At 38.9% G+C, this 26,796-nt stretch overlaps 1 protein-coding gene across 3 annotated transcripts in view; it reads right to left on the reverse strand.

The window, feature by feature from the left end:
- LOC129762280 (monocarboxylate transporter 12-like) overlaps positions 1 to 26,796 on the reverse strand; it is a 660,562-nt gene that overhangs the window by 558,172 nt on the left and 75,594 nt on the right. For all 3 annotated transcript variants that reach the window (XM_055760403.1, XM_055760402.1, XM_055760404.1), the window contains 2 exons: positions 16,593 to 17,297; positions 2,314 to 2,537 (listed from right to left, as the gene is read on the reverse strand). In XM_055760403.1, the coding sequence (XP_055616378.1) occupies positions 2,314 to 2,537; positions 16,593 to 17,023 (655 nt within the window). In that variant the 5' untranslated portion in view covers positions 17,024 to 17,297. The remainder of the gene's footprint in view (positions 1 to 2,313; positions 2,538 to 16,592; positions 17,298 to 26,796) is intronic.

Genomic DNA, 26,796 nt, shown 5'->3' on the forward strand with positions numbered 1-26,796 from the left:
AAAAATAAAGAAAAAAAAGGTGGCCTTACACTTCACTTCGCTTATATTCCCTGTTTTGAATTCATAGCACACATTCTAAACGTCATAAGCATGATTTATCATGCGTACGATTGACCCCACAAACCGAAGTGTCGGCATTTTACTCCCTGGTTTCACTATCTCCCAGAACCAATTTAGTCGGTGTTCTGTTTTCTGCATAGCCATAAATATACTTTTTTTTTATTCAGAAGCTCCAAACTGAACGAGGGGTACAATCGCGCTCAATCCAGCAAAAAAAAAATGACGAACGAACAAACGCCCATATGCTCCAGCCTAGCCTCGGTATAGTTCTGTTTCGGTTCGGATTTTCCACTGGGCCAAGGACGTGAAAGGTAACAATTTGGGATGATGAGTTCTGCTCCAATTTTCCGGCAGCAGCAGCAGTAAGAGATGAACTTGATATTCACAATTTTTTTCTGAAATGCGAGGGGGTTATCCCTGTCGAGGGGATTTCTGCTTTAACTCCTGTCACCCATAAAATATTCGCAACGACTGTGTCCCAATCGTAAATGTCGTGATTGGATTCCGATGCTGTCGGAGGAATGCTAATGCGTGCGATCATTAAAACAGAATTGAATCCAGAACGAACTCGGATTGTGAATGAACTAGGCTAACGAAGGCAACAGAATTGGGTGGGACGGACCGGGGGTGGGATGAATTCGGGTTTGCGCTGGAAAATGTATGCAAATGTGTGTCGTTTGGATTAGTTGTACATGTATGTATTCATTTCGGAGCGACCTTGAAGATGTGTTAGGATAGACATACTGGAGAACGCGAGGAAAGGTACACATCTCACTAAATCCCAGTTGGCTTATACGTTCCATACGATCGATACGTTCGAATAATGGGTTATGGTTCTCAGTATCGTGAACGACCATTGACAAAAAACCTCTTCTATTCGAGTTTTTCTAGATTTCGTAAAACGGTTAATTCAATCAGTTACATGATTTTCATATAGTAATTTTCATAAATTAATTATTTATAACCGGTATAACAAGAGTTTGCTTACAGTTTTATTTAATCGAATTGTGGAATGTACTTCTAACCCTTTGATACTTGAAGCTGAAACAGTATAACTTTCATTCTACTAGAACTACACTGTTAAACGAGTGCCGGAGAAAAAGAATTTATCTTATAGCGAATTCGTTTTTAAAACTGAGTCAGTGCCAAACTGACTCTGTAATAAAAAAACGTTTTCAGTTTCACGAATGCGGTGGTTTGTTGGTGTGTGTTATATAGTTTGATTTGTTTATATTTGCTACGACAAATGTACAGTGTCGACATCTGGTGACGATATTCGTGCTTGGGAGGTAAATTATTCTCTATCAGATCAGAAGGACCAAGTGCAGTGTAAAAATATAAAAGTTTGAATGAAAATTTTTACTTCATATTGTTTGATTCTCTAACACATGTAGTTCTAACACTCACTTAACCATTTGTCAATGCATTTCCTGTTTGATCCACAAATAATTACTATTATAATATAAAATCATCATTAGATCATGATTTTGAAAGCAGGTTTATTCCACCTGAATATCCATCATTATTTCCGCCTCCCAATGATTCACGTAGCTTAATGCTGTCTACTCGAATATACTCTTCAAAATCAGAATCCGAATTGGATTACGATTCCAAAAATACAAAAGCAAAAGCAGCAGGTTTTCCATTTTCATAGTCTTTATTTTCAGATTTTCCAAAACAATACTCGGAACTTGACAGTTCAGTATAGTTGTATTGGTGAACCCGAGTGCCGACCCGTGAAACATCTCAGTGCGAAACTAACAGCTTTCGGGGCGAACTAGTGCGACACTGAGTGCGAAACTGAGTGAATAAAAAAAACGTTTTGACAGCAGTTAGTGCGGCACTAGGGTTGAAACTGAACAAAAACGAATTCGCTATTACGCAGAGGATTGCGATGATGCATTTTCCGCCAACGCCAAAAGCAGACCGAATACCGAGAAAGCACAGAATTTGCCAAAGTGACATTTTTATAAGGTAGAGTAAATAAAAGTTTGTAGTGCTTTATAGAAATGGAGAGTTGGTGCTGCAGCCGTCGCCTCTGAGGAGAAGACGAATAGATGAAATACGTCAGGATTAATGCGACCTAAATCTGGCGGGAGAAAATAACGCTGACACTCGGGACGATTATGTTTGCTACCAGTGGATAACATTTCGGGTGATTTTTTTTACGAGAACTATCTCACGAAACTGCACTAGTTTATTTGCTTCTTTAAGATTTTGCTGCTAGATATCAAATTTACAGAGTGCACTTACCTGTACTGTTCACGGCGCTCTGCTTGAATCGTTCTCCAGCAGGCAAAAGGTACAGCGGTCCAGAAAGCTGCACACCGTGGTTCAGGATTATGCTCAACATGCCGACAAAGACAATCACCCAACCCCATTCTCCCTCGGGATAGTAATGTTTTCGAAGGGTCGAAGCTTTGAGCGCAGCCTGCCCGGAAATACACCGGTTACCGCAAGGAATTTCCGCTGGACCGCTGGAAAATAAACAAGCAAAACAAAAAATGAGTTGTAATTAGTTGGGGATGACTTTTAGAACGTTGTATTTAGAATTCGGGACAATGTTTTGAATGGGTGGCTCATATCGAGGCATTTCTAGGTCAGGAGGGCGATAACAATGAATGATGATTTTGTAAGAACTCAATTACAAATGTATTAGGCTGGCTGAAAAGTTCGCGGAGCAACGCTGATGCTCCACTACTTGAAAAGAATTTATAGCTGCCTTCAACAAATTCATTCTTCATATGTACGCACAATTTCACCTCGACATGTTATGCTAGTTTTTGTTCCAAATGTAATGGGTGCCACAATTATTAATTTTTGACCGAAACGCGCACTGAGAGCCATTCTCAACAATATGTGGCCCACTTTTAAAAGAGTAATAGAGGAAGTGTGAGTAAAACGGACAGGGTGAGTAAGAGCGACATAAAATAATTTGAATAGTCACAGTTTCAATTTCATATTAACACTTCATCGATCGCCATCCACTAGGTACCGGCTTGGGTTCGCACCCATTTGCTTCCAGTACAAATTAATTTTTCGTTACATATCGTGTTACGATTATGCCATTTGTCTCGAAGAATGATAAATTTATTGAAATTATGCTTAAGCTAGCTAGTTGATAAAGTGTTAATGAGAATGGTGATGGGTCAAAAGTGGGAAAGGTAAATAAAACCCGAAAAGTGATCTTTGATACTTCTGTTTATTCCATTCCTAAGAGATTTTTCCCGTATACAGTGATGCTTCTTGGAGGCGAATGAACTGCAAAGTTTAAAGCCTCTTAAAAACAAAGAAAGAAAAAGAAACGTGATGCTTCTGAATCCGGACGCTTTTTAATCCGGACACTTTTTCATTTCATTCAATATCATGCCAAAACCATGACATTTTTTGCATGTTGAATTAATGTGACGGATAGTTACTATTGTATCAATTTAGTTAAGTGTCAAACATAGTACCTAACTGTTAACAAAAAATGTCAAAAATCAAAAATCAATGTGAATTTCACGAACCCATGTCCGGAATAAAAAAAAAATGAGTGGGTTATATCTATGATATAACCGCAATGTTGACGTGGAACTACCTTAGCTTAGCAATTATTCGTTTGTATTGATTAAATTCTTGATTGAATGAAACAGTTTCCAAATTCAATTGAGTTCAATATATTTGCTCTGTGAGTGAAAAAGACGGGTGGGTAATGTCGGGGACATAACCGGAGTGACGTAGGACTATACAAAGGGGACAGCTTTTGCTAAATATATATTTTAAATATATTGTTTTATTTTCTTCTCCTACGTGAATACCTACCTATCTACCTGAATAATGGATTAGTTTTCTGTTTACTCTTTATGAACATGTTGGGGGTTCTGAAAAGAACCTTTGGTGTTGTGTTTTTGCTTTTTTTATACAAACTTTCTCAATTTTTTCTCACTATCTCATAGTTGATTCTTGATTTTTTCCTGGAGGCTTTGTACTTATTAAATGTTCAACGGGGGGCATCTTTTGGCGTATGCACATATCGTACAATCAAAATGATGGATGTGATAGGGAATGCATAGGTGGTCATCAGCGCGCGTTATGTACTTTAGCGGTACACGCTCACAGGATAGAGACAAATCGGCAGACTCAGTCAAAGGGTCGAGTCCAACGAGACGAACGAATGAGCGTTAAAAGGCAGCGATGGCAAAAAAATACATTCATTACGATTTGTTCGCTCGTTGGATTCACATGCAGTCTAAAAAGGGTCCTTTTCAGGATCACAAAATTATCTTCAATCTAAAGAGTTTATTGTTTTGTTATCACTCGATATCCCCATCTTGTTCGGCTAAACCTTTCTGTTTAGCGATTGCGTTTGCCACTCGCCACAGCTTTCACAGTTGGAAAATTTCCTCCCATCCAGCTTGTGACATGTTGTACAGTAAATTACATTTAATGCGACGTGCCGAAGCACCACTCAGTGTCGTATTGGAGGCGATTTTAACCTGTAATTGAACATTTGCGATGACAGTGGTACAGTGTCGACTTTTAATGTGGGATCATAATTTGGACCCCGAACTCTATGTTTACAAAAATGTTCAACTAAATATGTCGTATTACAGGTCCGTCCAATTAGCTAAATGTCGAACTAATTGTAAATTACTGTACTTTCAATCTGGAAACAATTTAAGAATTGGTGAAAATTGAATAATCAGGAAAGTCCCCAACAATCAATAAGCTCAGAACAACTTCCAAATTCACATACTCATCATATCCTGGCAAACAAATTATGAAAAAATCAATTTGTGTTTTATTATTATTTTGGATATTATTTTAGAAAGCATTGAACTGTATTTCGTAAACTCTTTTTGAAAGGTTTGATGGCCCTGATAAGCGCCGTGTTTTATGGAAAGGTTCCAATTTAGAAAACTTAGTACTCGTGACTTTGAAAAAAAAACATTTCGAACGCCCTCGATGCCGCCTTGTTCTGGATTTGCCACCAAAGCAGATTGTATAAAGAACAAACTTTCTTCTTCTGCTACCTGCTGCCGTTTTGCGATTGCGTTTGCCATTCGCCACTCGCTGCAACTGCCTGTTGTCTTGATGTTCACCGAACCGAATGTGTTCTGTTCCGAATGCGGGTTTTCTTATCGTCGCGAGCAGCTTTGCCAGCTAACTCGATCACTTCGCCTTTCCCTTCACTTTTCCTCCTTTACCATGTCCAGACATGACTGCTTGGATTGGTTTGTTGATGTGTTGTGATGCGAACCGATGTGGTGTACGAGAATGAGAATGAGAATGATCGTTACGGCAGTGGAGCGGGGATTTTTAAGCTGACTGGCTGGCTCAAGAATTACGCATGTGTGAGACTGCGACCAATGTTTCGTTCATTTTTTTCTTTTTCCTTTCCAATCGTGCTTCATTCTATTTCGCTGCTGCTCTGGTTGCCCGTTTTGGTCGGTACGATTTGAGGAGCACAAAATGGACCAATCAAAAATGGGCATATAGTGCATTTTGACAATGCTTGATATTTCACAATTATTCAGTTATTTATCTTAAGAAAATTTCGTTAGGATAGATGCGTAGATATATTTCCTATCAATTGATGCAAAAACCTTTGCGATCTATTGAGAAGTGCTCGAGTTATAAGCGTTCCAAATCTTGCATTTTTTCCTACTTGTTCAGTGCCTAGATTTCCATTTCACCCCCTATATATTCCGGTTAGACGTAGTCCTACGTCAAAAAATGAACAAATGCCGTGTAAAGTCAATTCATTTATTGTGATTGATTATTCTTCGTTACAAGTAAATTTAATGACGGACCTTTTACGTTTGGGTTGATGACTAGAACAAAATATATGTACGGAAGAATTATCAAACGTTTGATGAACCAGCCTAAGGCTGAAAATCTTTCCAATAAAGACAAAAAAAAATTATCAAACGATTATTTTATTTTACATTTCCCACTGAAGTTTACATCCCAAAAGTGTACATACTTCTCGAATCTCGAATTTGCTTGAAACTGGGAAGTTCATTCGCTTCTAGTGTCTGCACGATTTTCCCAGGTTCCTAAGTTTAGAAGATCATGTTAGGACAGACATATTCCACTCTGCACAAAGGCAAGCGAGGACAAAAATACTCGCAGTTTGCATTTATTTGCAGAGCCGATTTCCCCAGAAACCTCGGTTTTGAAGTCTATGTTAGGGAAACACATTTCAATCGGAACAAAAATACCCCCGATTAGTATGAATTCGCAATGCCGATTTCCCCACGCTCCATGGATTTGAAGTCTGTGTTAGGGAAACACATTCCAGTCGGAACAAAAATACCCCCGACTTGCATGAATTTGAATTACCGATTTCTCCAGGCACCTTGGTTTAGAAATCTCTATTAGGGAACACATTTCGGTGGGAACAAAAGCTCCCTCTACTTTCGTGTGTTCTTCTTCTTCTTTCTTTTTGGCTTTAAGAGGGTTTAAACTTTTCAGTTCACTCGCCTTTAGGCTCTTTCGTGTGTTTGCAATGCCGATTTCGCTGCTTGGTTTTAAAGTCTGTGTTAGGGAACATTTTTCGATGAGAACAAAAGTCCCCCTACTTTCATGTATTTGCAATGCCGATTTCCCCAAGGTTGCTTGGTTTTGATGGCTGTGTTAGAGAAACCATAAATCGGGCCAATCAAAACGATGCAGTTAGGGCGTTTAGATAACGCCTAATATTTTACAGTTATTCAATTGTTTATCTAATGAAAAACAACATTTTGTTAGTTGCGATAGATGCGTAGAAATATTCCCTATCAAGTGATGCAAACATCTCTCCTATCCAGTACGAAATGTTCGAGCTATAAGCATTCGAAATCTTTCATTTTTTCCTGCATGTTCTGTGTTTAGGTTTTCATTTTACCCTCCATATATTCCGGTTAGACGTAGTCCCACGTCAAAAGCACAATTAGAAAATGATTTTAAATCCGGACGGTTAAAAGTTGACGATTAAATTTCTCATTGAAGGTGTTGCATAAAGGTATGTAAGAATCCTTAGTATGGAGCATGGAGTGTGGAGCAGAGATTTTCGATCCGGGAAATCGCAAAACTCTTCGGTATACAATACGGGGTCGATTAAATGACCGGTTTGTATGTACGTGGGTAACTTTGTAACTTTGTCTGTAGCGCTGTCCCACATTAATAGAAATTTAACCCCCTTCCTGTTGACCGATTGATCTGAAACTTGTAACACACCTTTATCTCTGCAGTCATTGTAAAACTGCGTATTTCATGATCTTGAAAATCCAAAATGGCGGATTTCATATTTTCTCTAAACCCCATTAATATGGGTGTCAATCGAACTGAAAGTAGAACACAGTTATTTATGAGAAATTCAAATCCAAAATGGCGCCATATATCTATTTTTTCCAAACCATATCAATATGGGTATCAAATGAAAGAGCTTGATTAGTAGAATACAATTATTGATGAAAAATGCAAATTCAAAATGGCCGCCACCACAAAATGGCGCCATATATATTTTTTTCCAAACCTTATCAATATGGGTATCAAATGAAAGAGCTTGATTAGTAGAATACAATTATTGATGAAAAATGCAAATTCAAAATGGCCGCCACCACAAAATGGCGCCATATATATTTTTTTCCAAACCTTATCAATATGGGTATCAAATTAAAGTGCTTGACTAGTAGAATACAATTATTGATGATCTTGTGATCTTGTGAAAATACAATAAATAATTGAATTAATCAAAAAGCTTGTTGATTCTGATACTTAACATAGGGAAATTTTGAGAACACGTCATAGCTTGTGCTAGCGATCGCGTTTTTAGACGAGATTTGAATTCTGTTTTCTGGCAACCCGGCAGCCGATAATGATCATGAGATTCAGTAACGAATCAGCTAAGCCGACTCAGTTCCATTTCGTATGCAGAGCAGATCAGTAGTAGAAATTCGAATATATAGTTATAGTTGAATAGAAATAGAAAATAAAATTGTGTTTCATGTGAAGGGATTTATGAAGAGAAATAAAAAGTGACTTACCTGGACTTCGCTGGAATCGCCGTTAGTACGCTGCTGCTTGCTTCCTTTGCTGTTCGCCGTTGCTGCTGCTGCTGAAGGACCTGAAAAGGAGAAGCCTGGAACTTACCTGTCTCGTCTGCTGCTTCTGCTGCTACGGAGTGAGTTGTAAAAGAAAAACACAACGTAGGACTAATTGAGAGCGCCAACAAAACTTTTGTTCTCTCGAAGAATTGCAAAAAAACACGTGTCCGGATTTCAAAGCATGATTAACAAAGTGTCCGGATTTGAAATCACGACACGATGAAAGAAATTTCAAATTTTGAATAAATATAAGATGGTTTTGTGGAATTCTGTGATTCTTAACTTAGATGAAGGTTCTATAGGAACTTTTTCATGCTATGATATGCGTCCGAATTTCGAAGCATTACTATATAAGCGGAAATAAAATCGCCAAATGTGGCCAGCCCAGTAGCTGACTGCAGCCAGCAGCGAAATAGTTGAGGGTATTCCTTTTATATTGCTGAAATGCGATGTATAACTTCTTTGAGGACAAATTGTACTTTTTCAACATTTAACACACATTCGAAATGATTTCATATCTTAGTTGAATAAAATTGTTGCTCTCGTGAGCAATGAACTTCTACGCTTCGTCTATTATTCGTTTGTTTGTTTATTTGTACATTTGTTTATTTCTTTGTTTGTTTATTTTAATTTCTTTATTTGTTTATTTGTTTATTTGTTTATTTGTTTATTTGTTTATTTGTTTATTTGTTTATTTGTTTATTTGTTTATTTGTTTATTTGTACCAACTAAATTTCAAAAATGTTCTTTTGTACTCTTTGCATTGCTTTTTAAATGTTAAAAAATGATTTTTGATTGCTTGGTAAGGAATTCCAGCGACTAATATCTCTCACAAATATAGTTTTGGCATTAAAAGCAAAAGAATGCACCGGTAAAACATATTTCTCTTCTCTATTAACGCATGCATTAAAAAATGAACAAATTTCGGATGCCGATAAAAAAAAAATACAAAATATGAAGCGGCCCTAATCGCTTCAGACATCATTATAGAGACGCTTGGAGAATGCTTCGCTCCATTTTTCCATATTTCATTTTAACACGCGCGTTGTTGTCAATTTACAAAAGTACATCCACCTTGGAGATGAACGGCCCTGTTGTTAATTTTTGTTTCCGCGTATGCTAAATTTGCCCTAGTTTAATTGTGTTGCTCTTTACACAATCGCGTGCAGAGTCAGCACGAGGAAGCGCGCGCCAAATTTTGTATTAGTAAATAAGAAAACAAGAATTGTAAACATGACGAATAATAAAAGCATTCGAGGCAGTCAAGCTCGGGGGATTAGTACTCAGAATTTCTACCGCGCCGGGCGCGTTCAATTTTTCCTCCGAAAGGTCCATGATTTGGTATCAAGCCAGTGCCGAAGACGGTCGGTTCAAATATAATCCAAAGAACCAAATTTTCCTTAAATCCTACGTTTATTGGACCTTCTACAAAAATGCATTGACGATCAGTTGATTTGCATCTGCCTTAGCGAAAACTGTGAATCAACTACGTTAGATACTTTGAAAATTGATTTCCAGAGCGCGAAGAAGTTGGACATACTGAGGCACTTCGTGTCCATCGGATATAGCAGATTGGGCATTTCAAATATCTTTTCTCTTCAAGAAAATGACTAGGGCGTCGAAAGGAAGCCTGGTTCTGGTCATCCGAGAGTGCAGAGTAACCGTAAAGTGCAGCAGAAGCTAGAGAAGAAGACCGAGAGCAAAGTAGCCTTATCGTCCCGCCCCTTGGAAGGGAGGTCGGAGCAACCGGCCAAACTATGAACAAGTACATTTATGCGGAAGCGTCAGTCCAGGCCGGCCGTGCCTGAGCCGCACCCAGAAAGAGCGGCTGACAACAAATCACTGGAGATGGACCTTTAAACAGAGAAGCAGCTAGTCGCCAAGGTCACGAAAGATCTGAAGAACATTCTGACAAATATCTTCTCATCGATCATGGCCGCGGTCAACTACCGTAAGGCTTCCCTGGGGGGCGTCAAATAATTGTTTTAGAAGGCCTTATAAATCCGCATTCAAGGAAAATTTAATCCATTGTATTACCTTTTTTAGTTTTTTTTATCGCCATCCGAAATTTGCCCGTTACTTCTCAAAAGGTATCAGCTCTTTATGTATATATTCGGACCAATTCGTTGTAATGATTTTATGAAGTATTAGGCAATAGCGAGCTTTCATAAAGTTATGGAAAGAATAACCTAAAGGTTTGTTCTGCAAATGCGAAATACTATCCAGAAGATCAAGATTGAATACAAACCGAACATAAGCATTAAGTGCGATTCTTAATCTATCTAGAGTCTGTGTTCTTCTTTCTTTGTTTTTAAGAGGCTTTAAACTTTGCAGTTCATTCGCCTCTAAGGGAGTCTGTGTGCTCACTGAAAGCAGGAGAAAGAGTCACGAAATGCATTGACAATCAGTTGATTTGCATCAGCCTTAGCGAAAACTGAGAAACAACTACGTTAGATACTTTGAATTCTATCCAGAGCGCGAAGTAGTTGGACATACTGAGGCACTTCGTGTCCACCGGAAATAGCAGATCGGGCATTTGAAATATCTTTTCTCTTCAAGAAAATGACTAGGGCGTCGAAAGGAGGCCTGGTTCTGATCATTCGAGAGTGCAGAGTAACCGTAAAGTGCAGCAGAAGCTAGAGAGGAAGACCGAGAGCGATAAGGCTGTCCCGCCCCTTGGAAGGGAGGTCATGTCACGAAATATGGTAGAATGAAGCTTTTGTTTCTTGGTTCCAGAAAGATTCTTTCAATTGGGAACATCGTAGAGTTCCGTATATCTTGCCACATTGGCCCAATATGAATTTATCCCACTGGAAATTATGTTGGATAATGAAACCCAGACTAGTAGCACTATCTACAAACTGAATTGCGAAATCTCCGATAGTCAAATGGGTAACATTATTACCACGCGTAATAAGAAGAGCTTTTGATTTTAATGCATTAAGCTTTAAACAATTTGTCCCTGCCAAAGTTCTTATAGAATTTAAATCATCGTCAACCCTGGTAGATCGTTTTTTATACTGATGGTTAACCACGGAGATCGATAATCAAGGTCTAACCGAGCCAACACATCCCGCACCGGCACATTGGGCTGTTTCCCTCGGGCCCGAAGAGAGTTAACAGCGTCTGAATAAAGCACTCACAATTTCTCGTATCTTCTCAAGAAAGTACGGCAAGTGTTTTTCCGGCCTCACTGAACAGACAGCTTCGACAGAGCTCAGACTATCCGTAACAATGTAATAGTTTTCAACAGGTCGTGAGGCGACGCTGTCCAGCGCCCAGTGTATCGCTACCAATTCATCATTATACACTGAGCAAGTATACTGAAGACTGTGGGAGATGCTAAAAAATTCGTTGAACACTCCCATACTTCGCACCGAAGATCGTTGGAATGATGCCCGATCGAAGATAATCTGAAATACCATGGGTATTCTGTTTCGTGGACAGATCAAAATGCACAGAGTAATTGATGTAGTCAGAAAAACAAACACAATTGGGAATATATGAAGGAGGAACAACTGCATGGATATGAATTCATGATATGAACTCATGAATCCAGAGTGAAAATTTATCTCGATCAGCAGCTCATAATTTCCGATCACCAATGGGTTCAGAACCTTACACCGGATGAGGAACCGAAGAGATAATAAATTGAAGCGATCTTTTAGTGGGAATACGCCTGCCAAAACCTCGAGACTCATGGTATGCGTTGAGGACATACATCCCAACGCAATACGGAGACAAAGATAGTAAATTCGCTCGTGTTCAATGAGGCGTGTTTTGGCAGCTGATTGAAAACTGCTATACTCCATCAATGAGAGTATAGTTGTTCGATATTGAAAGATCTGTCGGTAATTGTACGGAGAAAGTTTATTCTTTGTTGGCATTTTTTACTCAGATACCTAATATGTGCCCCCAAGTACATTTGGAGTCGAACCAGACCCCATCGGTTTGCCCGAAGCTTTGGTTCGCTGGTCTATGCTTCCTAGAAAAGACGACCATCTCTGTTTCCTACGTGGAGAACTCAATCCCTAGACTAATGGCCCAGGTTGAAAAATTGTTCAAAGTATCTTGCAGTTCGGATTCGTTTGATAGACATTACTCCATCATCTGCAAGTCGTCTCAGGCTGGAATTTTGTGTAACGCAATTGTCAAAGTCGCTTACGCAGAAGTTGTACAAAAGGGTGCTTAAACATGAGCCCTGGGGGAGGCCCATGTAAGACTTACTGCCGAATCTCCGTGAGAAAAATTCAAATGTTCCTCGCAAAGCAAGTTATATAATGTGTTATTCAATAGAGGCGGCAGACCCCGAGAGTGTAATTTGTTTGACAAAACCTCTATTGAAAACGAATCAAATGCCCCATTTATGTCCAAGAACACTGAAGCCATTTGTTTTTTTTTCGGTGTAAGCCATTTGAATTTCTGAAGAAAGCAACGCAAGACAATCATTCGTCCCCTTGCCCATGCGGAACACATATTGTGTATCTGAGAGAAGGTCATTTGTTTAAACCCAACGATCAAGGCGAAACAAGATCATTTTCTTCAACAATGCCCGAATACAGGACAAGGCGGTACGAATTGAAGTCGAACGCGGGCTTACCGAGTTTTAGAATAGCTATAACTCGAACTTGTCTCCAACTATCTGGAACAATATTATGCTCCAGAAACTGTTGTTTCGCCACATTAGGAAGGTTTTCAACAAGTTGAACTTAATTCTATCCGATTATGGAGCATAATTGTTACAAAAAAGAAAGAGCAAGAGAGAATTCTACCATCGAAAACTCGGAATCAAGATCGAACCATCTCGTGGTATATCTCGAACAATTTTTTGCACGGTGTTGGAATCGGAACAAACCTTCCGTGCAAAATTCGAAATCCATCGATGTGAATATTTTTGGCTTTCATTCGATGAAGAGCGAATTCTCATGTTTCGAGCCTCTTTCCATAATTTCTTTATTGTCGTTTCGAGTGACAAACCTCCTACGAAATTTCGCAAATATGCACGTTTTTCCCTTTTTTTTTATCAAAAATATATATTTTATTAAGACTCATATGGCGTCAGCCTAACGGGGCCGGGAGTTCAATATTTTGACAATGTTTGCTTACAACTATGTTAGTAATATGTAACCGATCCCTTGATCAAGTTTTTAAGTTTTTAAGTGCGCTGTCATAGATCAAACGTGGAAGGAAGTTATAATCCTTCAATGGAGGTAAACCATCTCTGGAATTTATGGTTAGAGCAATCGCGTCCGCATATTCTTTCCAGTCAATGTGTCATGTAAGGTCGTATGCTACGTTTATTGATTCAGAAAAATTCAACCCATTGGCGATATAAATTTTGATTGGCAAGTGATCACTCCGGTGTGATCCTGGATTACATTCCACTTGGAATCTAACGATAATGGATTCGAGCAAAGCGAAAGAGCGCATGGGTTAGCAATGTTACATATAATATATCAACAATGGACGGTTGTCGTCGTATTGTTCCCCCAGACGGTACCGTGAGAGTTGATGTCTTCCGTGGCTCAGGAAGGCTAACCTGAACTCTCGAAGGCCAATACAAGCTAACAATGCAAAGGGTTTTGCCTCCGATGTTTGCATGATAAGCAACAGCTTCGATTCCCCCAATAGGTGGAAGGTCAATTCTGAAAAATGAGTGGCACTTATTGATCCCCAATAGCACTCCTCCGTAACGGTTATCACGATCCAAGCGCACAATTGTAAAATCGTGAGAAGAGAAATAGTTTTGAGAAGAAAATCAAGTTTCGTACAGAGCAAAAACATCACAATTGAAGTTATAAATAAAACATTTGAATGTATCCAATTTAGGGATAAGACTATGATAATTCCACTGTAAAATAGTGGTATCTCCGACCTCTATATTTAAATTAAACATCAAGAGAGATAATCTTTGCAAAAAAGGGCCATGTTTGCATCAATTGCTTCTGGAACACCGGTGACAATGGTTTTGATGGAGTCGGAAACATTGAAACAAGTAAAGATTTGATCCGCAATAAGATAAATAAGTCAACTTTATAAATCCCAATTGGGAAGTTGAATTTGACGGAAGAACAGAGACAGTTGGGGTTTTTGATGTTTCCTCGAGTGCTGAGTCGTTCGAAGGTGAATTAATCTCACGGAAGCCAGGAGAAACCTGATTTTGCTAACAAGGGATATCTCGAATTTTTTTTCCGCTTCAAGGGAGATCACAGTCTCGTTACCGGAAGAAACGTTTCAGTGTCTTTGCTGTTACTTTGTTAACTGACAGGGAGAATCATTTTCAGAGATCTCCATATGGAGGTCTCCTCCCTCCGCCATTTCACAATTAGCACTTATATTCTTTTGTTTTGTAATATTCCTCTATAAATTTTAATTCGTATATAGGGTTGGGGATAAAGAAATGTCGTATTTCTGATCGAAATTTGACGCTTTATTTTACATACTTGAAATTATCCAATTTAAGTCAAATATGCGCCATTTTTTTCGCAAACTTGTTGCCATTTAGAAGGCAACTTCATTATCCCCCTCTTATAAAGTTTTCACGATTTTTTTCGGCCGCCTTCGTTGCAGTTTTGCAGTTTTACCTCGCAGGTAGTAAAAACGTAAAATATGGCCAATTTCTTGCTTGGTGGACTCCATCTTTGACGCGCTATAACTAGAGACTGAGAAGGACAATCACAACACTGTCAGAACGACACTTGTAGCACGATTGTCGTCTTTAAAAAGCCGTATAGTATGACCCGATGCGATAAGTAAAACACAAGATATGTTTAAGTGTTGCCATATATTGACAATATACGACATTTCTTTTTCCCCAACCCAATATATTTTTCCGGAGTGTATCTTACGTCAATCCAAATGCGCACACCAGTGTAGATGAACTGTAGCGTTGAGCTTTCACGGCGGTGATGAAAATGTGTCTCAGGCACCACTACACGCTATCGTCGGTGTGCTTTACTCGCACTGGTATTGTTTGGCGAACGCGAAATACCGTAATGATCGCTGACGATAAAGGCCATTTCTTGCACTTGTGCACGACACCTTATTTATTGGGCCTGATTCTCGAATACACTTCGAATACACTTCATGGTGGAAACGAAATAAACGGCACGCCATTGCACTACGTTTTACGAGTTAGTGAAGTGTGGAAGATAATAATGAGTTTTCAGGCAGAATGAACACTTTTCAAATAAAAAACAGGAAGTGGATTATATCTGTGATATAACCGCAAGGGTGATGTAGGACTATCGTTGATTTAGTAATAATTTGTTTTTAGTTGCATCTGAATCAATTCTGAATGAATGAATAATTGAATATTTTGGAGACTTCGAAAACGAGAGCGTTACGTTGAAGGCACAATGTTCAGCAAAATAAGCAATCACACGAAAGTTGTATAATACATAATACATTGCTTGTATTGTGATATGATTCGTATCACAATCATGAGAATCAGGCCCATTGTCTGCGTAGCTAACGGGACACTGCAGAATAGTAGCACTATTACAACTCAAATCACTTCACCAAATTGATCATATGGCTGAACTTGTCAACAGTTGACGATCGAATCAAGATGATATAGAAATGGGCTAAACAGCAAGATTTTGCAACAAAAAAGATCGGACAATCCGAAGCATATTAAAAATAGTTTTAGTTTTACCCAAAAATAATGGATTACTTTTTCCCCGAACCTAATATATTTCAGTTGTTCGTTTATCATTAAGTTTATCAACCTCTCAAGAATTTCTAAAATTTATCGATGTTTAATCTTGCTTGTCTAAATTTTTTTGTCGAGTGTAATTGTATGGTTACCATAACTGAGCAATAACACGCACTCAAATATATTCTCTGCGATTTTTTCTCAGAGAATAAATGGCAACAATTCATGGATTTGATTACGCGCCCCAATTGAACAATAAACCACCCTCTCGTTTATTTTCCGACGTTCGTTTGTCTCCCCCATAATCAATGTTCGAGTCATTCAGTATTCCTCGCGAATGAAAAAAGATGAAAACAAAACCAGACAGGAAAAGTTAAAGACATTTCACACCACTCTAACAAAAGTTGATGGCAATGTGAAATAGGTATGTTTTCATAAATTACTGACATTGAGGAGATTAACACACAGTGGAACCCAGTCAGGTTTGGTGGTAAACGATCGATAAAATAAAGAGGGGAAACAGAGAAGCAATAGAACTCGACACTGGCATTGATATAGTTTGCCTGGATAATTTATCAAGACACCACATCATCACAATGATCGGAGATTGCATCGGTAGATTAGTAGCTGGGGTTGTTTCGGTAATGTGTTTCCAGGATAATAGGTTGGAAATGAGTTGAACAACACAATCCCTAGTTCAGACACATGAACAAAGATTGAATTATTGTTAACCTGTATTTACAGATTGTCAAGAGTAAAAATAATTTTTTATTTGATTCGATATATAATATGAATTTACTCACTCTCCAACGCTGCTTCCTATCGCCTTCAAGGGTATCTTCTCGGTGTAGATATAATCCCAATTATCGATTTTGATAGATTCCGATCTATAGTGCCGCCGAAAGCGGTATTCTTCATCCAATTTGACACTTCCACTTCCACTATCACTTCCACACTGACAATGATTCGCACAACTGTTGACAATTTTCAACTCCCCCACGTTGGCCACATCCGGGAGGGGCGGCATCTGTGTATCACTGGGAGTTTGGATCAGTATCTGAGGATGCCCCATCCGAAAGTTGGGATTCGATTCGGCCAGGTTCGTTGGACCGGTAATACAGGCCGGTTCTACAATCGAGCTGTAGGTTCGACCTCGGGAATCAACACGCATTTGCACAACGGCCATCTTGGTTAGAATCGAGGGCCATGTTTTACTGTATCTCAGCAGGGACATTGTATCGCAAGGGCTTCTAAACTCGGTTCATCGTCACTAACGCCTCAGGCGTTCGGATGTTTTATAGCATTATTTATTGTCGCTCTGCTGGCCTCGGAATGGGAAAATCATTGCCGCCATTACTTCTTGCACCGCTAGTATTACTGTGGGGTTGCGGTTTTATTAGGCCAGACATCGTTAAAACGATGACAGTTTTCTTGGCGAGCAAATTACACGGCACCGCGTTTGTGTAAACGTTGACCTCTTTTCCAGGTTCAGCCGGATGATTAATACTCTGAAAAGGAGACAAATAAAAGGTTGTTAAAATGGTGGAAAAGTCACAGTCAACGAATACTGATAAATGGCAGATATAGTGGCAAAACAACAGTTTGGGCTGCTTTTAACCATGAAAACAGCGTTTGACTATCGTAGCTGTGTCCTGCCACCTCAATAATGGAACAGCGCGTGGCCAATTTGGGTCAACGGAAAATATATTACGTCCGGCGAAAATGCAGCGTGTGGCTATGGGAACGCTTTCCAGCATCCTCATCGACTCGGTTATGACGCATAGCAGAAAACATAGATGTTTTAGGATCAAAAATAGAATACACAGTGCGTTGATTATGTGTATATGTGTTGGATATTTAAACGAATTAAATTTCGTGATTCAGACTTTCGCTTCACGCAAGGAACGATCCTCACAAAGCCCGAACCCATGTTTGTGTCATGAGAATGATTCTAGCCGCGAAACACAAAAAACAGTTATCATCCACCCGAAAGTTTCATTGTACATTTTTTGTTGCTTCCCTTCCGGAAAGTGCTTTATTTCGTAGGGAGTAAGAACGACTGATGGTGACTGCGTCATGGGAATAAAAATAGTGTGCCTGACTGCTGTCGACGGACACACAAAGAAATAAATTGTAAAATTAGAGTAATCTGAGGGAAACACAAACAACCGACGAAAAGATGAGAAGTTGTTGAAATCAATACTCTGGGACTTGACAGCGTTCGACAATTTGTTTCGTTGATTGCCCACTCAAATGAAAATCGTTGCCATCATTCATTTTCCTTCCACAATTTCGCCGCCTGTCCGTTTAGTTGGGCGGCTGTTGGTTTTTCACTCTGTTGCCCTTAATTTGTGGGCGATTTGAACGAAAGCAACATATCGCCTGTTTCCCTTTGGTGGGCACTCCTTGGCACGCTATCAGAGCATGAACGAGCAAGAGGAATCGGCCGAAGAAAGGAATATGTACATTATCGCGGGTGTTCTAGAAAAAATGAGACGATAACCTGCTACAAAAGTAATAAAGGGTTTTATTTAAATCTCGTAGCAAGTGATCTTGGTGAATGATGTTGAATTATTTCCAATTATTCATTACTCGAAATTAGAATGTTGTAGTAATAGTAAAAATCTAGGGGAGGTGGGGGTAAAACAGACATGTTAAGAAGAACTTCAATTATATTTTTGGAAACTCATGCATTTGCGAGTTGTTTCGTAAGCAATTCAGTGGTGTTTTTGTCAGTGAAAGTCTTGATAGTGATCAAGTCTCTGCAACCGTTAAAAATGTACCCAGCCTGTCATCGGTCGGAGCCTGCCCTACGATTAATCGTAATGTTGTACAAGATGCCTGCTCTAGATTGAAGAAATCTACGAATGCTGGACCCGACAGCATTCCATCTATCGTACTGAAGATGTGTTCCAGTAGCCTCTCGCTACCGTTGAGTATTTTGTTCCACCGCTCCATCCTGAGTGGGACTTTCCCGACTGCTTGGAAAAATTCTTTTGTTTTCCCTGTCTTCAAAAAAGGCTCTAGGAAGGATGTAACTAATTATAGAGGAATCGCGTGCCTTTATGTCATCTCCAAGCTATTCGAAATCATCGTATTGGATTTTATCACCCATGCTTGCAACAATTACATCGTCGAGGAACAACATGGTTTCGTGTCTAAACGGTCGACTTCCACGAATCTTCTTCTGTACACATCATACATCGCTCGTTCACTTGAACTGCGACAGCAAATCGATGCGGTATATACCGATTTCTCCGCAGCATTCGACAAAATCAACCACAACATCGCTGTAGCTAAGCTTCAACGTCTTGGTTTTAAAGGTCCCTTCTTATTCTGGCTACGGTCTTATCTCACTGATCGTATTATGTCGGTGAAAATTGGAGACACTATATCTTCTCCTTTTCGTGTAACGTCTGGTGTTCCGCAAGGGAGCCACCTTGGCCCATATATTTTACTGCTATACCTTAATGACATTAATTTTCGTCTGAAGTACCTGAAGCTCTCCTACGCCGATGACTTCAAGTTGTTTTTCCGTGTGAATTCCACTGGAGATGCGGAGTTTCTGCAAGAGCAGCTGAATATTTTTGCTGAATGGTGCGCAACGAATAGAATAATTTTAAATCCATCCAAATGTTCGTTTATTTCGTTTTCTCGAAAGCGCACATTGATATGCTTTGAATATAGACTGCACGGTGAAATTTTGAAACGTGTGGACATTATTAAAGACCTTGGAGTTATGTTAGACTCTAAACTAACCTTTTGTGATCATATAGCTTACATTACTTCTAAAGCATCCAAAGTCCTCGGCTTTATTTTCCGTGTCACGAAGCAATTCACAGATGTACATTGCATCAAGGCCCTATATTATGCATTGGTTCGATCCGTTCTAGAATATGCTTGCGTTGTATGTTCACCATATTACCAAAATAGTGTACAACGTATTGAGTCGATTCAGCGAAAATTTGTTCGATTTTCCTTGCGTAATCTGCCATGGAATGACCCATTTAATCTGCCCAGCTACGAGGATCGCTGTAGTCTCATAGGATTGGATTCATTGGGCTCTCGAAGGAATGTTACCAAAGCGCTTTTTGTATCTGATATTATTTTATCAAATATCGATTGCCCCGAATTGCTATACTTAATTAATTTTAACATTAGTCGTCGCAATTTGCGTACCCGTAACTACTTGTACCTTCCACCATCTCGAACAAATTACGGCTACAATGAACCCGTAACCAGTATGTGTCGTGTGTTCAATCTTTGTAGTTCGTCTTTTGATTATCACCTTTCCCGTTCGTCCCTCAAAGCGCTCTATTCTGCTATTCTTAAGTAATAATAATTGTTATAGGTTTAATATTTAGTTCTATAGTTTTATAATTAGTTTTATTATTTAATAATTAATTCTCGGTCATTAAGGCAAACATGTTAAGCCTGTTGATGTTTGTAAAATAAAATAAATAAAAAAAATTAAATTTTGATGCAGTTTCATGCAATTCAATATACTGTTTTTCTACCTAATTGGCCAAATATTTTACAAAAAAGTGTTTTCATTGTTTTTTACTGAAAGTAAAACAGACCGAAAAGAATAACATTTCTTTCGATGCGGATACTATGGACACATAGGAGGGGCAGAGGATTGAATATGGACAGGTTTGTAATATAAGGCTGTCAAAAAAGTCCTGCGGTATTTCCGCGAGGTGTCGTTGTAAGCGCGTAGTTCTAGTTGTATTCATTGTATCGAGTCATACTATAGCTTGTTGGTCAAGGTATTTTTGCGCGCTATAATATAGTCCTTGACAGTGTTTTGTTTGGTTAAGTCATTCGTGAGTTATAGTGTCGCAAATATGGAGCAAAATAAAGAGAAAATCCGACATATTTTACAGTACTACTATGACAAAGGCAAAAATGCATCTCAAGCTCCCAATAAAATTTGTGCAGTTTATGGACCCGATACAGTTTCCATTTCCACCGCACAACGATGGTTTCAACATTTTCGTTCTGGTGTAGAGGTCGTCGAAGATGCGCCACGCTCCGGAAGGCCTGTCGTCGAAAATTGCGACAAAATCGCTGAATTAGCCGAGAAAGACCGGCATAGTAGCAGCCGTAGCATCGGCCAAGAGCTGGGGATAAGTCATCAAACCGTTATTAACCATTTGAAGAAGCTTGGATTCACAAAGAAGCTCGATGTATGGGTGCCACACACGTTGACGCAAAAAAACATTTTTGACCGTATCGACGCATGTGAATCGCTGCTGAATCGCAACAAAATCGACCCGTTTCTGAAGCGGATGGTGACTGGCGATGAAAAGTGGGTAACTTACGACAACGTGAAGCGCAAACGGTCGTGGTCGAAGCCCGCTGAAGCGGCTCAGACGGAGGCCAAGCCCTCATTAACGGCCAGGAAGGTTCTGCTGTGTGTTTGGTGGGATTGTCAAGGAATAATCTATTATGAGCTGCTTCCCTATGGTCAAACGCTCAATTCGGACCTGTACTGCCAACAACTGGACCGCTTGAAGGTAGCACTCATGAAGAAGAGGCCATCTTTGATAAACAGGTTCAGATAATGTCCACGTGGACACAAAACAATCACTTCTGTATTCAACAATACGTGAGTTCTATTCTGCATAACCAAAAGAAGCCATATTTATCAATAAAAGGATCGAGCTGTCTGCTAGTCGAATATTCATATTTTTTCATATCGTTGAACTTCTCTCCTGAATGTTTATTATGAGAGTGACATACATGAACTGAGAGCAATCGATTTATTTTCATTTGTTTTAGAGAATCATGGATGAAAATGAGAGATGAAGACTCCAACAAAGTAAAAACTGCTTCGTTTAAAGTTTTAACACTCCCAAGTTTTTGAAAATGGAACACGAACAACATATTCTTTCAAGGATAAAAATACCATATCCCTAGAAGAGTGTCCCTAGCAACGAAGACAATCTTCGTTGAACTGTAATATTTTCTGGAACACACTTCTATTCGGTTGTCCGGGAAGTTTGTGCTGCCACTAATGATAATCAAATCAAGACACTGATCAAGAATAATCCTCAGTACACAACACAGCAGATTCATCACTAATATTTATATTCACGAGCACCCGGTTAACCTTGGTCACGTAAAACGCTGGAAATTATGGACTATGAAATGTTTTATCATCATCACAACAATGTTGGGTTATAGGAATATTCGCCAATGATATGGTAAATGAGTTGTCAATCGAGGTTTTCTACTTTAGAGGCAAAATAGAAGTCACATGGTGGTCAAAATTTACAACAGGGATGCGTTCTGGAGCCAAAACTCACAACGAACGCATCTCCCGCCGTAGAACGGTGAAAATACTGTGGTAGTCTACTGCAACCTGCGGATTATCTTTGGCCTGCTACCATAAACACCAGCAGTCTCGGTATGCGCTGAAGTAGGGGAACCTCTGTTTGACATCTTCGTGGACTTGACGATAGTCTCCAGAACTGTGAGATTCCTCGCCTAAACCAGTGAAGACGAGGAGACGCACCTGACTGTCTTAGTAAAAAAAAAATCGTACAACAGGTGACACACTCCGTCCTCCCATCGATAGCTAAAAAACTTTCGAGCGGGAGCTAGTTCAATGGGCTCGAAGCAAACTGTTGTCGAATTTATCTCACGAAAACATCACGAAAATGGCCCGTTGTAGCGAGGTTATTCCTCAGGAGAATCAAAGGTTGCATAACCAGTTTGCTTGACATCTTGTTTCAATTCGCATTTAGAGCCTCAAAACAAGAATTTTTCCATCGTTACTTTTCGACGAAAAAATTGACCTTATTTCATCTTGGTTTCAATGTTGATCGACGCGTCTACTTGAATGGAAACCTTACTGAATCTGCACGAAACATCAAAGGAGCTGCACTGAAACTGAAACGCCAAGGACGACTTCAAAACGTGTTCTCGAAGGACGGAACCATCTATGTCAAATTGCACGAGAACGTTCCGGCGGAACCAATCTTTGATTAGGAGCAGCTGATGGAGTTTGGAACCCGAAAATAACCCTATCCTATACTTGTTCTTTACTCCTTCCAAGAAAATTCCATGATTCCCTTCCATCAACTTTCCATGTTATCATCCTTCCTGAAAGTCAAAAACTACAAATTACGCAGAGGGGTACATCGTCGGACAGAAGTCATATTTGCACTACTTGTATTGCTGCTGCTACTGTTGTTGTTCCTGCTATCGCTGCTGTTGTTGTTCCTGCTGATGCTGCAACCTCCCACATTCTGTAGTTGTAGTTCTTATAGTTTTCAATTGAATTTGCGATCTATGCCACATTCACAGTAAATTAAAATAAGATTAATTAAGAATACGAATGAATTTGAAATGTATGTTGCCATTTTCATCAATTTAGTGCTCCTGATTCCCTTTCAGCTACGCCAGTGGATGCTCGCACGATGTCTTTTGTTTTTCCTCTATGTTGATTCCGGTTAATCGTGTCGATGATATTGCACGTCCTCAGAGAAGTATTGCCGATATTCCGCGAGCCTTTATGAATGTTGCTCTACGTGATGATTGTGTTAATCTTTGTCATATGAATGCACAAAGTCTGTCACTAGCTTATGAGAATATAATTTTGACAGGGGATTTCAATACAAATTTGAAAAAAGTTTGCGCTAAAACAACTCGGTTCAGCGAGGTTCTGGAGAGATTTGGGTTGTTTCCTACTCACCTACTCACTTCTATCCTGGTGGAAGCTCTTTGATTGATCTTCTAATAACAAATGACAAAAATTTCGTTCTTAATTTCAATCAAGTGTCAGCCCCAGGTTTTTCTCATCACGATATGATTTTTTCATCTTTTAACATAATTCGTTGCAATGATGATAAACCGAACATTTTTCGGGATTATAATCGAATTAATTTTTCTGAGTTGCAAAACATATTAAACAACTTGGATTGGTCGTTATTGTATAGTATCACTGATTCTGATTTGGCTCTTGATTTCTTCAACAACCAGATTATTTTTTTTATCCCATTTATTTATTTAAGGCTTATTAGCATTTTAGCTGTAACAGAGCCGAATTTTAATCGTGTACATGTCACATGGTTATCATATCTATAATTAGCACATTACACAGTTGCCATTCGCCAGTATTCCTTCTATACCATTACATATGGTACATTCACACAGTAGCCATTTAGGCGTAAGGGTATTCTTTCTGTTCTTCCATTATCCAGTTGGACCACCGGACAGCGGAGACAGTTGTTTGATCATTGTTGAGTTATTTATAGAACAGTAGCCCGATGTGTCTGGCAGAGCAGAGCAGTTGTATGGATGAATCGATCTTATTTCGACCGTGGATCGATCTCCATCGCTGGTGATTGTTGCGTGGACGTAGCTATCCTGTAACAACACAAAGATGGTCAATGAGGGCCCTGAGTTTTGAACTCACGATCGATCGCTTACAAAGCGAACGCGCAACCAATGTGGCTACGGAGACCCCCTTTCCACCAGATTATTGAAATTTATGAAAATTGTGTTCCATTAAGAGCTCATAGTCCCAAAGCAAATGTACCTTGGTTCAACAATAACATTTTGAATGCTATAATAGCTAGAGATGTTGCATATCGCCAATGGAAAAGTAGTAGAAGTTCTCAGGACCATTTTCAGTTTAAAAGACTTCGCAATAAAGTAACTCTATTAGTTAACCAAGCCAAATCTAACTATACGACGTCCTATTTAGAGTCTGCGACTTCAAGCAAAGAACTTTGGAAAAAACTCAAACGACTTAATGTTACTGTAGATCCGTGTAATAAAGGAAAGCATAACAATACTAGTGATGAGATAATTCTTTTTTTGGTGAAAACTTCACACATGATCCGGAACTTCCTTCAATATCACCTCCTAACATTTATGGTTTTTCATTTGCTTCGTGTAACGAGTTAGAATTCTGGAATGCCATATCTTCAGTTAGCTCTAATGCTATCGGTATGGATGGCATTCCTTTGAGGTTCATTAAAATTATTTTGTCATTAGTAATTACGCCCATAACGTATCTCTTCAATTTATTTATAACGACTGCCCAATTTCCTCGGGCCTGAAAAGCTACAAAGATAATTCCAATTCGTAAGAAACCTGCGTTTACTTGTTTGAACAATCTTCGTCCAATCAGTATTCTATGTTCGCTGTCTAAGATTTTTGAGAAAATTTTTAAAATTCAAATTCAAAACATTATTCAACGGTTTAATCTGCTCAGTCCTAATCAGTCTGGTTTTAGATCCGGTCACAGTACTACTTCGGCGTTGCTTAAGGTTCATGATGACATACATCAATTTATTGAGAAAAAAGGGGTAGCATTTTTACTTTTAATAGACTTTTCTAAAGCATTTGATAGAGTTTCTCACGTCAAATTATTGCGTAAACTGTCCTGTCAGTTTAACTTCAGTCGTAAAGCTGTTTTTCTTATCAGTTCCTATCTGAACTCTCGCACTCAGATAGTTGAAATTGATGGAACATTATCCAGCTCAATTAATATTTTATCTGGAGTACCCCAAGGATCTGTTTTAGGTTCACTTCTCTTTTAATTATTTATAAACGATTGGTATTTGAAATTTTGTGTCATCCACATGTTTGCAGATGATGTACAACTTTATATTTGTTCAACTGATGCTAATGTGGAAGACTTGGCTCAGTTGATCAACACTGACCTGAAGAGTGTTTGGAAATGGTCCTCGGATAATCTGCTTCCTATTAATTCATCAAAAATTAAAACAATGTTTATTGCTAGACGTAACACGCGCACAAATTTACCAGACATAATCATCAATAATCAAAAAATTGAATGTGTTGATAAAGCTTCCAATCTTGGTGTAATTTTCCAATCCAACCTTGAATGGAATGTGCAAGTAAATTCACAATGCGGGAAAATATATGCAGGTCCACGACATCTTAGACTCACAGCGAGTATGCTATCCGTTTCAGCCAAAATTAAGCTATTTAAAACCCTTCTTTTACCTCACTTTTCTTATGGTTCCGAATTGATTTTGAACGCTCCAGTCTCAGCTTACGATCGATTGAGGGTAGCAGTTAACCACTGTGTTCGATGGGTTTTCAACTTGTCTAGGTTTTCTAGCGTATCACACTTACAATGACACCTGTTGGGATGTACGTTTCATAATTTCTTCAAATTAAGATGCTATGTCACATTATTTAAAATTATTCATCACGGTCCTCACTATCTCTTCAATAAATTACAATCCTTTCGGAGCGCTAGAGTTCGCCACTTTGTTCTCACAAATCATATTACATCTTACTATAGCAATACTTTCTTTGTACGTGCAATTATTTGGTGGAATCTGCTTCCAACTGACATAAAATCTATTAATTCTTTCCCTAGATTCCGTCGTGAGTGTATCGGCTGACTGAATGAAAGGAATAAGCAAGTAGTTAGATTCATTTTGGAGTGTTAAAAATGGTCAACATGCATGATAGGGTTTAGGTGAATTTTAATTCTTTTTAGTTCAAATTTTGTCTGGATTGTTTTCAATTGAATGTGGTGTGAACAACAAGATATCCGATTGTAGAATATTTATAAGGGTGAACCCTTACTCTACAAGCATAAATTAATGAATAAATAAATAAAGAAATAAATACGAGAACCTTCGGAACTTTTACGAGATCAGCGGGAGAATTTGTGATCATCCTCACCTTTCATAAACTGCTACACTGTTTCGTTTTATGAAAGATGTCATTGCATTTTAAATTTTAAATAAAAAATTCTAATCCCAAAATCCTGGTTTCTTTCCCTTCGCGATAAAGAGAAAAAGAAAAGTCGGCATCTTCGAACGGTGGAGATTCACTACATTTGGCCAGGAATCTTGGCAACAGGACATCCTCTTCAAACGACCAAGGAGAACAACCCTTTGTTTAAATGTATTGAAATTCTCGTGATATAAACATTTTGAATTGTTTATCCGTATCTGTACGTAACATCAATTAATGTTGGTAATAGGTTCATTGCAAACACGCTTCGCA

Source organism: Toxorhynchites rutilus, chromosome 1 (assembly GCF_029784135.1).
Source record: "Toxorhynchites rutilus septentrionalis strain SRP chromosome 1, ASM2978413v1, whole genome shotgun sequence".
Taxonomy (NCBI): domain Eukaryota; kingdom Metazoa; phylum Arthropoda; class Insecta; order Diptera; family Culicidae; genus Toxorhynchites; species Toxorhynchites rutilus.